The sequence below is a fragment of the Leptodactylus fuscus genome, chromosome 4, assembly GCF_031893055.1.
Source record: "Leptodactylus fuscus isolate aLepFus1 chromosome 4, aLepFus1.hap2, whole genome shotgun sequence".
NCBI lineage: Eukaryota > Metazoa > Chordata > Amphibia > Anura > Leptodactylidae > Leptodactylus > Leptodactylus fuscus.
This window is the reverse complement of record NC_134268.1, coordinates 94,418,518-94,432,000: the sequence shown is the minus strand read 5'-3', so window position 1 is coordinate 94,432,000 and position 13,483 is coordinate 94,418,518. Positions and strand designations below refer to the sequence as shown.

General features: G+C 41.1%; 1 protein-coding gene across 8 annotated transcripts in view; it reads right to left on the bottom strand.

Annotated features, from left to right (window-relative positions):
* The window catches only part of PHACTR1 (phosphatase and actin regulator 1), a 236,378-nt gene that overhangs the window by 23,028 nt on the left and 199,867 nt on the right, over window positions 1-13,483 (bottom strand). For 5 of the 8 annotated variants that reach the window (XM_075270823.1, XM_075270829.1, XM_075270826.1 and 2 more), the window contains exons 4-6: window positions 9,204-9,365; window positions 7,620-7,814; window positions 4,133-4,448 (exon numbers count right to left, since the gene is read on the bottom strand). In XM_075270823.1, the coding sequence (XP_075126924.1) occupies window positions 4,133-4,448; window positions 7,620-7,814; window positions 9,204-9,365 (673 nt within the window). The remainder of the gene's footprint in view (window positions 1-4,132; window positions 4,449-7,619; window positions 7,815-9,203; window positions 9,366-13,483) is intronic. The other 3 variants (XM_075270828.1, XM_075270827.1, XM_075270824.1) reach the window with 1 other exon arrangement.

The following is a 13,483-nucleotide window of genomic DNA, read 5'->3' as shown; positions in this document are numbered from 1 at the left end:
ATATTTCTGCAGCAAATCTCTCTCTCCAGGTGCTACATAAAGCTGTTTTGTCACAGTCAGGCTGCATTTACACAGTGCTTCTTTACTGAAGAACCGCACGCAGTTTTATAATTGCTGTTATGAGCACGATATTCTTACTATAACATTAAACCGGATGTTTCCAATGTAATGTCCATTACTATACGGGTGCGATGAATAGTAACATGAGTTACTCAATACTGCCATATAAATCTCCATGCATTTGTTCAGAAATAAAGAAGTGCAGAGTCAACTCATCTTCAAGTGTCACTGGTGGTTAGAGCAGAATCTAGACCACGGAATATGTAGGGAGACTCCCATATCCTCCTTATCACTTCTTACATACTAAAGAAGCATGGCACCTCTTTGCAGCTGGAACACACTTAAGGTCCATTCACACGGAGTAAATGCGCCAAAAAACACGTGTAAAAAAAATGTCATTGAAGTCAATGGGAGTCTTATTTTTACACGTGTATTCTTTACACGTGTATTGTGCCAAAATGAGGGAGCCTTCACACGGAGTAAATGCGCGTGTATTTTTGCAAAATACACGTGTAAAAATAAGACTCCCATTGACTTCAATGATATTTTTTACACGTGTAAAAAATGCCTGTAAAAATACGCCTGTAAAATGTCATTGAAGTCAATGGCTCCATCAAATGGGCATTGAGGAAATGATGTAATATACGTATTCCATCATTTCGTGTGGGTCTTGACGACATACACTACTTAATCGTAAGAGTATCATATTCATCACGCTAGTCAGACGGGGTGGACACACTTATATCTATATGTGGAGAACGATGGACACACAATGGCCTTATACCTACTGCGAAACTTGGTGTGGGGGTTGTGATGATTACGAGAAGTACCATTAAAAGTGTATATACTGTAAATGTAAGAGAGCCATATTCATTATGCCAGTTAGACGGAATGGATACATTTGAGGTTATGATGGTTACATAATGGTCTTATACTCACCTGCGGTTGGTTCATACTGGGTTTATATTCATTTATAGAACTTGGAATCTCTGTATATTTTTCATTAACTCATGCTTTTTCTCCACATCAGAATGGTTGAAACATTAATGCTCGGATTGAGACACTGATCATCTTCTGGTACATGGACTTTTATACATAGGGAATCATTACAACAAGGACTTCATACCTATGTGGATTATGGAATTTATTCTTTTTCTTCTCTCTGTTCTTGTTTTTGTATTTATTGTTTCATTATTTATGATCTATGATGTTGTTGTATTAACAGTTATGTTTATCATACATGGGTATTAACTTATCACTGTCATGTGTTTGTTGTGCAAACATTTTATTCAGCAATTTGCCTTGGCCAGTATTGTTTTTATTCCTTGAATGTTGTTTGTTGGTTGTAATTGCATTCATTCAGTACAGCTGCATTTAGTACCAGCAGCTCACGTATATAAACTCCATGTTCAGTCAACTAGATGACTATGACTAAGAAAGCTATGCTTTTGAAACGTGTCAGTCAGACTTAGGACTGGTTTTTAGTTTTTTGTTCTATACCATCTATGTCTGTGGAATGCCTTTTTAATGGGGCTACGTGCCATTCAATAAAGTGAAAAATGATCTTTCAAGACTCGCTGGACCTTCAATCTTTTACCATGAATATTCCACACCTACCTTTAGTATGTAAATTGCCTCAGGGCTCATTCACATCTGCGCCCGGTGTCTCCACTTTCAAGTTTCTGCTTCCTGCCCGAAACTGGACAGGAGACGGAAACCTGCAGGCATTTTTCAAACTCATTCAAATGAAAGGGTTTGAAAAGTGTCCAGCTGTGAGCACCGGTGAGCGTTTTGTGTTCTCCGCGGCGAAACCTGTTTTTATTAACCGGACACAAAATTGGACGGTTTTGCCGCAGAGAGCCCAAAACGCTCCCCTGCGCTCACGGCCGGACACAGTCTGACAGGTTTCTGTCTTTTGTTTGCAGAAGACGGGAACCTGAGAACGGAGACCGAATGCTGGTGTGAACCCCTTGCCGTTGGCGTTTCCGTAGATATAATTGACATGCTGCGATTTGCAAAGCCGCAATGGCTTTGCAAATCGCAGCGTGTCCACGCTGCTATTTCTTCTGCAAAGTGGGCATGGGATTCGCATGAATCCCATCCCCTTTGCTTGCACTGTAAAACACCGCGATTTTTCCCGCAGCGACTCCGCTGCGGGAAAATTGCGGCGTTTACGTCCCGTGGGGCCCCGGCCTAAAACAGTGTTTTTGTAATCTGGAGCTTCAGCCTTACATGTATAACACATCACAGTTCAGCTGCCTAGTGTGAGATCAGATTCTGTTTCTTAGTGCATAGGCTTTGCTTGATTTTCTTATCTGAATATTACAGCTGAATGAAAAACATGGGTTCAGCTAAATTTCCGTTGCTACAAATAGTTCGACAAGACGCAGTACGGCAGGGAGCATGGTAATTGGTCAGGAGCATTCGCTAGAGGTTTACATAAAAGAAATGCTGACAGAGTCCAATCACATCTGAATCACCAATGCAACACACTGGCAATGCGACAAATGGATAGAAGGCAGGCTGAATGCTTAATAATTCACATTTCCATTACCCCCCAAACTCCTATAGAAATTGTAGAGGAGCACTGATGACAGAAGCCATTACACAGAATGCCTCGTGGAAGAAATCTGCTGGTGACCTTTCCAAAGAGAAAAGGTCTGCACTGTTAAATGAGCGCCCAGCCTGAAATACACATTGTGTCCCACCTCCATAGGAACACAAGATCAGATATATTACTGCCATTTCTTGGTCAATTTCCTACATTTTTCTAAAGTTCATTTTGCTGTGTATGCTATGATACATAATATTAAGACTAAGGACCCACGTAGAAAACCGCAGCTAAATAAAACATGCGGAAAAAATGTAGCAAAAAATAAAAAAATAAAAATCACTTTTTCCATTTTTGCCTCATTTTCTCTTCCCTGTTTAAATGTTTAGGGAAATTGCTTTCCGCGGCTAAAACTGACATGCTGAGTTTCTTCTAACTTCAACTGTTTAAACTTTGGGGGGTGGGAAGGGGCCGCCAATACAGACCCGGCATCCACTGTAATAGAGAGTCGGATGCCGGGGAGTGTAGACCCCGGCACAAGTGCCTGCAACATCGGTACGCTCCTGCCCTGCATGAAGCCAGCAGCGGCAGGAGTGATGCTGCTATTCCGCTCCTCCGCCCCCTCCCCACCTACCCAGCATCGCTCCTGCCGCTGCTGGCTTCATGCAGGGTAGGAGTGTAGCGATGTCGCAGGCACCTGTGCTGGCGTCTAACCCTCCCTGGCATCCGCCTCTCTATTACAGCGGATGCCGGGTCTGTATTGGCATTGTGAAGGCTGGAGAACTGACTGGTCTCACCATCTATGAGCACGCACGCAGGGCCAGCGGCATAGAAGCGACGTCATCTCGCCGCTGGCTTTGCATATATAACCCTGCCCACCAATGACGCAACAAAGCAGGAAGAAAGAAGATTTCACAGCAGCGAAGACTGGTGGGTATGCGACGTGGGAATACCCCTTTAAGCTTTTTTTTGCAAAAAAACATGCAGATAAAAACGTGCGTTTTTCGCCTCCCATTCACTTCTATTGCTTTCTTCAGGCGAAAAACACCTGAAGAAAGGTCATGTCGCTTCTTTTTTTCTGCTAGCAGAAAAATCTGCTAGCAGAAAAAAAAAAAGCTAGCAGCCTACATAGACCACTATTGTAAAGGGGCGGATTTTGAAGCGAAATCCGCTGTCAAAATCAGCCTCTTTGCCCCCGTGTGAACTAGCCCGAACAGGAAATACCTCTCAGCAATCACTGGCTGAACCGAGTCACCAACAGCCAGTGACTGACCAAATAATCATTTCCTGGGAACAGAGAGTAGACACTGGACAGCTTAGGGGCAGGTACAGCCGGGTTCAGACAGGTGTCCAAAGAGTATTATAGGTTGGATTTTCTTTTTTGGCAAGGTGTTCAGTTAGCTCTTCTCAAGTATAACACATGAATACATAAATGAAGGCAACACAACAATTATCATCATTACTTCTACAAGTTAGCCCCAATGCATCTAACAGCAGTACAGACTATGACTATGTACTTACCTTTCCAACCTTTGCATGGTCATAGCAAGTGTCTTGTTGAGCTCCTCAATCACCCTGCATCCTGGAGGTATAGATGGATGGATGGGCACTGAGCTTGATCCAGTTGAATGGTGCTGGCTTCCATACTGCAGCTGGTGCTGGTGGACGGCTAGTTGAGATGGCAGGATGGTGTGGTGATGCTGAGAGCTCTTCTGGTTGGAATAGGAGTGGGGATAGTCTGATCCTCCTAATGGCATGCATATCATGACTTTCTTTGGAGGTAGTGGAGGCGACATCTTCCCCGGCATACAAGGCAGTTTCACAGGTGCTCCAGAGTCTAGAGAAACATAACAACCATCAGATCTTATACTGCAAATGCAAAACCACTTGGTTTATACTTGCATAGATACATATGAAAACCTAACAATACTAAAACAAAGTGGCTGCAAGCTAAACCTTTTTCGAGAAACAGTACATGCATGTTGCATGCTAGAGCTGGATTTACATATGGGCACACAATCTAAATATTCAAGAATGTAGCTCTCCATGACCCAGCTGTTGCTGCCATTGAGTACAGCACAACTCCTGTATTTAAGTCCATAGCAAATACATATACAGTATGTGAGGATACAGAAATGCACTGCATGCCCCTAAGTAAGTAGGGTGTGTCTAACTTCACCGGCAGAGGCTAAGGAGCCAGACAAGAAATATAAATCTAAATCAGGTTCTCATCATAGCTACCAATTTATGTCTGTCTTATATACAGTAAAATGCTGAGAAACATTTGGCTACATTCTGATGTAAGTTTTGTCAGTAATAACGCCATATCCTACACTTTTTAGACCAGAGATTGGCTGTTGCGGTCACTTGGATATTTAGGACATCCTAGCTTCAGCCAAGTAAAGAAAGACCATCTGGAACTACTGTGGAACTAGAATGTTGGGGACTTAAAGAGGCCCTTTCACCACCTTCACCAATTCAAGTTCTTAGCATCTGTTAATAGTTTCCACTCCACTGTTTCTGGCACAGTTGTAACTTTTTTTCCACCCCCCACTATTCCCAAGCAAAAGTGCAGTTAGTTTTGCTGCCCTATGTGCTATTTAAGCTCTGTACTGTCAGAAGGGTAGTGTCAGGCAGGGAGTGTGATTCAGAGCTCCAATCAGAGGCAGCCTGTGTCAGAGCTCAGGATCACGCCCCCTTGTCTGCTCCTGGCTGATACCGCCCTCCTGACAGTACCGAGTCTGAATAGCATATAAGGCACCAAAACTAGTAATTGATTCAAAGAGCTGGACATGTTGGAGGTGATGAAAGCTATACGTCCTTTAAGTGATTCACTAGCAGAAAATGAGGACTCTTTGCCAGGTTACAGATCAGTGGAACTGCTGCCCACTCACTTTTTTCTATAAGCCTGTAAACTCAAGCTTTCCATCCATTCCTCCACCTTACACCACACCTTCCTCCACTTCTTGAATCAATGCCAAGGCTGAATCAAGGACTAGCTCTGCAAGTTCTCTCTATGGACAAAAAGTATGCAAATCCTGTTTTGGGTAAAATTTAGTTACCTATCTACTCCTATAGCCGATAACAGTGGGGAAGAAGTAAAAGGCTGCTGTATTTCAAGCCTGCCCATACCCTACTCCATGTTGAAATGAATGCCATGTGTAGTATGCAAGTGAATGAAGCTGATAAACAATAGACATTTTTTCTAGATTAGAAAATTTATTTTACACACAAAAGTTAAAAGAGGTTCACAAAAGGTAATTTATCTCATGTTATTGCATATTACTAGAAAATGTCACTGTATGATCAGTTACGATCCAGTTAGTGGGACCCGCATCAGTCCTATGAATGAAAGGACTTCAGCTCTGAGTAAAGAGGACTTTTCACCTCCACTAACACTCCTTTAACAGGCTCCACCCTAGTGATCTTGGCATACTTGGAAGTTTTTCTCTAGTCCCCACAGTTCCTGAGCAATCAGTGCAGTTATTTTTGGTGCCTGATAAGCTAACCAGATTCTCTAATGTCAATGGGTGGTCTGAGGCATCAGCAGACAAGGAGCTGTGATTCTGAGTTCTAAGACTGTCCAACTCTGATTGGAGCTCTGAGTCACTTGCTCGCTCATGACTGGCACCAACCACTTGACATTAAACAGTCTAGTATAGCATATCAGACACAAACTAACTACGCTGATAGCTCAGGAATGGTGGTGGTGGTGGTGGTGGGGGGGCTAGAGAAAAATTCAACCACCACAGGGGAGATGCAGCACAGCTGAATTCAAGAATCCCTTCATTCTTCAGATTAGTGAGAGTCAAACCTAATGGATACAAGCGGACCACTGAAGATATGCCTTATAGCCTTCAACAATTTGTGCATGATGTAGCTATAAAAGGCAATACAGAACCCATAGTGGCCAAGTAGATAGCACAATTGCCTTGCAGTGCTTGGTTTTGGGGTTTGAATCCATCCAATGATAATACCTGGATGAAGTTTGTACGTTCCCTCTGTGTTTGCAAGGATTTACTCCAGTTTCCTCCCACATGCCAAAAATATGTCAGCCGCTAACTTCACAATGCTGCATTACAAATGTCTGACAGTCACTATTATATTATTGAAACAAATAGATGTGATGCCTCTATTCTTTATTACTCATGGGTGTATTTTACTTAATAACCCTGTATATCAGGTTGAAATGGACAACTCACATTAGAACAGAATGGACGTTCACATACTCTTGGTCATGTAATATATTTTGAATAAAACACATTTATGTCTGAGAAACAAGAAAATGAAAACTGACAGACACACTCTGAACAAATGCCTGTAAAACTGTACGTAAGGATAATTCAAGACTATGATGGCGTAAAAAAAAAACAACATTAAATTTGGTATAAAGGCTCCCAATTGGCATTTCTGAAATTAAACATGCAATTCAGATCTGGAATATAAAATGTGATAAGACCAATATGTCTGATGACACATCTTTAGTACAGGCCATCAATATCAGATCAGCAAAGGTTCAACAACCTTCACCCCTGCCGATCAGCTGTTTAAGAAACCCTCTAACATGGCCTACCACTGACACAGCGCTATACATTGCATATTGGGCCTCCTATTAAAGCTCAATCCCATTCACTTGAATACGACTGAGCTGCAAACAGGCCATGTCATTCATGAAAGTGACATCATAGGTCTATGAAGAGGAAAGGATGCTCATCTGAGTGGTCTCTTCATACAGCTAACTGGTGCTGGACCGACCATGGACCTAATATTGATAACCTGTTATAAAGATATCAACATCCAGGAAAACCCATTTAACATTTTATACATACAGTAACAATGATTTTTAGGAAGCCATAAGTGGGCTAGGCAATATGTTTTGCAGATAAGGCGAATATTTTACATTAGGGGCTAATGATATTATGGCAGAATATTCACTGGGAAATATGGGGAGTACTCCCACAGAAGTAAACAAGGAAGATGAAGTCAAGGTGTAGGAGCTTTCTCTTACCTGCTATGTGATTGGCAATTCTGGAAAGAGGTTTAGGAGGCAGGGCAGGGGGCTGCTTGAGGAGAGTTAGTGGTTTCACAGGGGTGTCCTCATGGTCTACAGGGTAAGTTGATTTTTTTGGGGGGAGTAGCAGGGTTGGCTTGTATGTTGGATCCTGTGATAGGGATCCTGGCTCGGGCGAGAGATCTTCTGACACTGAGGAGCACAAACCACATCACAGACTTGACACTTTTACATGTGAGGTAGCAACAAACATGTGACAACAGCATGGAGAGTCATGGGTAAATTCACAAACCTGCTACATATACGGGATGAGTAGATCACAACATCATAACAGCATAGAATGGGCTCAGTATTTCTCTTACTACAAGGGTTGAGCTCATTATTAGATATGGTAATTAATGTGACTGCAAAGACATTTACATTGGATAGGGTTTTGTTCACATTACTTAAAGAGGATCTGTCATCTCTCCTGACATTTCTGGTCTAGTAAATAGTTGTATTCCCCATAAGCATCTTTTCTTATATTATTCCTCCTAGTAATTTAGGAATGCATTGCCATTGTGTGTTATAAGTTCACACTGTCAGATCATTGCTGACAGTATAAGACTGTGTAGGGACATCCTCTTTGTCAAGTACAATGGTAATTTCCATTTGACAATTTATTTATTTCTAGTAGGAATAACAGAGAAACAGTACAATACAATGTTATAAGAAACAGTCATCCAGAATTGTTGTTTCATGGGGGATATATTTGCTAGAACTGATAAGTCAGGAGATATGACAGATAACCAGCATTTACTAAATAAATAAATAAATAAATGTTAAGCCCTGTCAGTTTTACAGGTGCAACACCATTTCTTTTTCATACAGAAAGCTACATGCAGTCTATACTAAGGCCGTCCACCAGATGTCACCACTGACACAGCCAAGTAGTGATCTCCACAGCAGATCAAATGGGTTATTTCAGTCTGAAACGTGAAAATGAGCACAAAGCAAATATTTGATTCTAAGGACTGAAAATCAGGAACAGTGTTAAGAGTAATATAGATAAGACATACATAACATTCCCAAGATAAGATTACTGCATAATATAACCAGCTAAAAGGACTCCAGCAGTAGTCTACATGATCAGTAGGTGTCAGGACTGGATAAAAAGGTATTCCGGCTAGAAAATCTGCTGTGGCAGCCTGGGCTGCCTTCTTGCCCTATGTACACTCTATACCACACAGAGCAGAATGCAGGAATTTAGGGCTGCACATCTTCTATGTAAATCAGTTAGACCCCCTCTGTAACAGAATAAGCACATGGCAGCCATAACTGTATTGGGTTTTCTTCTATCCTTCATCTATTACTGTTTAATGCAGGAACAAAAAACTCCATGGAGCAGCCAGGAATAGATGCCTACATTCTGCTACCTGCCTGCAAAGAGTGCAACATGGGGTATAAATGTACAGACTACTGGGGGATAAGGGCATGGGAATGAGAGGGGAGGCAGTGACCATTCCTCTGCCATGCTCTGCCATGCCCTAGACTCATGTGTACAATTCAGCAACCCTGGCTATAAAATATGTGGGTAGTTACCTGTCCCATCCATGAGTTCAGAGGTTGGAAGTACTTCATATGCACAAGTATCTCCTGACACACCTGAACCTGAGTCTAGCTCTGTTATGACAGGAAGCGAGGATTGAGTGCCAAGGGATTGACCATTTTCCATCATTCCTTCTTCATTCTGTAGGTCACCATCTAAAAATATAGCAGGAGAAAACATTAGTGTAGTCTCAACATTGTTACCTATATCCAAGTATTTTTGTGGTAGTAGATGGAGACGGAGGGATCAAAGATGAAAGCGTGTCTCGTGTATGTGTAACACTGTTATTTATTATTTATTTATTATGCTTACTTATATAGCTCCATCATATTCTGCAGCGCTTTACAGATATTGTCAGTCACTGTCCCATATAGGGCTCACAATCTACATTCTCTATCAGTATGTCTTTAGTGTGTGGGAGGAAACCGGAGTACCCGGAGGAAACCCACGCATCATTGGGCAAAATACTTCTGGGTTTAAAGTTGCCTCTTACACAAAGCAATACAACACATATTTACTGGTCGATGACTACATAGCAGGGAGAGTGTAAAGAGGAGCTCTAGAATAGAAAAAGAATGGCTGCTTTCTCCCATGAACAGTGCCACTCCTATCCATGGGTTGTGTCTGGTATTGCAGTTCAGCTCCAGAGAAGTGAACGAGGCTATGTTAAAATCAGAGATGTGGAGTTTTCTACAACCCAGCTTCGACTCTTTGATAAATGGCTGAGCCATGGTCAGTCAGATGCAGTACAGATCCTCTTATTCAAAAAACAGATAGTGACTGAGTTCCAGAGGAAGAAAATCTGCAACCAACTATAAATCTAATTAAATATACAATACTAAAAGTTGTCCAGTACAATTAAAAATAATTATTTTAATTTGAAGCCAGAAAAGGAACTTTTTTTCCAGCTCAGACTCCTCCATTGGTCCTCCCTCCTACTCCACACAACCTGTGGACAGGTATGACCATTGTTTTAGGAAGAAAACAGCCATATTTCTGGATATGGACCTCTCCTAAAACCACCCCATGGGGCACCATGGCTGATCTTGGACCCAAGTGCTTTATGATATGTAATGTTCTGATGTAGGTTATTTCTGTACACAACCAATGTCGAAAAGAGCAGCATCTGCTGAACTGATAAATGCCTCATACAGGTCAGATGAGGGTAATTGCATATCAGCAATGTAAATGACTGCGCTGTAGGAGCACAAAGTCACATCAGATTGTCTGACCTCTCATATCATTATGTGTCTTATTAATTCTACCAGCATGTGACTGCACAAACTATGAAACCCATTACCACTAGTGATGTGATCAATGTCAAGTAATATTGTGATGGAAATGCCTGGAGAGAGATGCTTAATGGATACAAATGTACGTGGCAGGCCCAAGACAGCAGTGTCATCCGCACATAGTACATAGCACTGTCCCTCTGACACAAATGGCTCTGCATTCCTGGCATTATTCCCATTCCTCCTCTTCAGTCTGCTTATTTCTGGCCAGTAACCTGATACAATTGTTATACAAGAAACAGCATCCAAGCAGCTGTTTATATGCAATAAGAAACCCACAATGTTGACTACACATAATATTATATCACTGCAAATCTATGTTTAGTATCATGGTCTGCTTACAACAACCTACAGCCCTACATCCTATAAAGTCTTATAAAGCTGGTAAATATTACACGTACTATGTTAGTAGTGCAAAGGGCAAAAGTAATCCAAAAGTTTCATTTATACCATGTAAGCAGAAACAGATAAAATTCGTTGCCACATATACATTTCTGCCTTTTTCACCAATTCACTGAAACACTAAAAGGCATCGTCCGTCATCACAAACAAAATTATTTTACTGTCCCACAGCATCTACAATAAGAAATATTAAATCATTGCAAATCTTCATTAAATCAGTTTTGTGTCTACAATTGCTATGCAGGCCTACGTGTCTCCATCGTAACAGACAACAGACCAAACCGTGTGTAGTCTGATCCCTTCTTCCATTTGTCCCCCAATAACATACATTTGGAAGATAAACAAGAAACAGAAGACAGATGGAGTCTGCTAACATAGAGAGATTTAGATCTACATAGAAGTTGCAGACAGTGAATGGTAGGACATTTTGAATAAAAAGTTACTGTATTTTGGAATATTAGGATGGTAAACAGAAATATACAATATCTAGGCATGCTCCTGAGTTTTATTTAAAATCAGAATGAGCTTGACATCTGAAAAATATATAAAAAAAAGATTTCTGCCGAGGTAAAGCAACGTAGATATTAAATGGTTATCTAATAGTAGCTTCATTGATTTCTAATGCATACTGTGAGGAGTCAAAGTGCTGAAGTCCCGCTATATCAGCCCTAGATTCCTGACTTATGTGTGGTCCAGTGCGGGTCTGGAGTAGGTTTCAGCCTCAGGTGTTGATCCTGAGGCTTGTTACTGGCCCATAAGAGGTTGCAGAGCCTGCACTTCAGGGCAGATCCAAGAAGTGAGGAGGTGGCTGGGTTTGTCCTGTAACCCTGAGTCCAGAGAGACTAATTTGAGCTTGTGTTTTTCATGTGGCTGGTAGTAAGCCACACGTATAGTTAGGTTATTACTTCTGTTTAGTTAGTCGCTCGGATGAGCAGGAATTTGTTTAATTAAGCCTGATGTTAAGGCTGTATGATATGTGGGCGGGGCTTGTTGAAAATAGAGTATGGCTTAATATAATAAATTGTTATTTTAATATTTCAGTCATTATGCCAAATTTTTGCACAAAAAATCTGTCATAAACTAAGCTGACTAATCAGTGGTGTAAAGTTAGATGAGACAGTCTGAAAGTACAGCAGATTATCAAACAGCATCAGACACTTTCGGAAATCTGGTGCAGTTTAGGACTGTCTAGTCTAATTTTGCACTGTCTAAAAGTTACACAGTAGTAGTCATCTATCTGTCCCACTGTGTATAGCCAGTATGTATCCAACAAAGGGAACAGGTTCTTGTCAGTAATAAAAGACAATTACCTATCGCAACTAGTGCAGGACCCAACAAGAGGCGAGGCACTTTTAGACCTAATTTTAACAAATGAACCTGACACACTATCAAAAGTGGAGGTTGGGGGACATCTGGGTAATAGTGACCATAACATAATAAGTTTTCTTGTACACATTAAGAAGACGTTCATTAGAGGGGGTACAAACACTAAACTTCAGGAAGGCAAATTTTAACCAGCTGAGAGAGAAGCTTAGCAGCATAAACTGGGACAATGTCCTCAACGTGACGGGAACACAAACTAAATGGGACATCTTCAAAAATATATTAAATAAGAGCACTAGAAAACACATACCCTATGGGAATAAGCGGGCCAGAAATCATAGAAAACCAATATGGCTAACTAAAATGGTACAGAATGCAATGAGGGGTAAAAAGGAAGTATTTAAAGTACTAAAACAAGAAAGTAGCGACACAGCATTAAAAAACTATGTGGAGAAAAATAAATTGTGCAAAAAACAAATAAAGGAGGCGAAGATTGAGGTTGAGAGAAAAATTGCCAAGGAAAGTAAAAGTAATCCAAAATTATTCTTCAATTACATAAATAATAAGAGAATAAAAACTGACAATGTGGGCACTCTCAAAAATAATCTGGGTGTAATGGTGGAGGAGGATGAGGAAAAAGCACAAGTATTAAATGCCTTCTTCTCTACAGTGTTTACACAAGAAAATCCATTGGCCAACAACATGATTAGGGGTAATGTTAACTCTCAATTAAATGTCACCTGCTTAACCCAGGAAGAAGTGCAGCGCCGCCTGCAAAACACTAAAATAGAGAAATCGCCCGGTCCAGATGGTATACACCCCCGAGTTCTGAGGGAATTAAGCATGGTCATAGATAGACCCTTGTATCTAATATTTAAGGATTCAGTAATGACTGGGTCTGTTCCACAGGATTGGCGAATAGCAAATGTGGTGCCAATTTTCAAAAAGGGGTGTAAAAGGGAACCTGGAAACTATAGGCCAGTAAGTTTAACTTCTGTGGTGGGAAAGATATTTGAGGGTTTTCTAAGAGATGCTATCCTAGAGTATCTCAATGTAAATAATCTTATAACACCAAATCAGCATGGGTTTATGAGGAATCGGTCCTGTCAGACTAATCTGATCAGCTTCTATGAGGAGGTAAGTTCAAGACTGGACATGGGTAATGCAGTAGACGTGGTTTACCTGGACTTTTCAAAGGCTTTTGATACTGTTCCACATAAACGGTTGGTATGCAAAATGAGAATGTTGGGACTGGG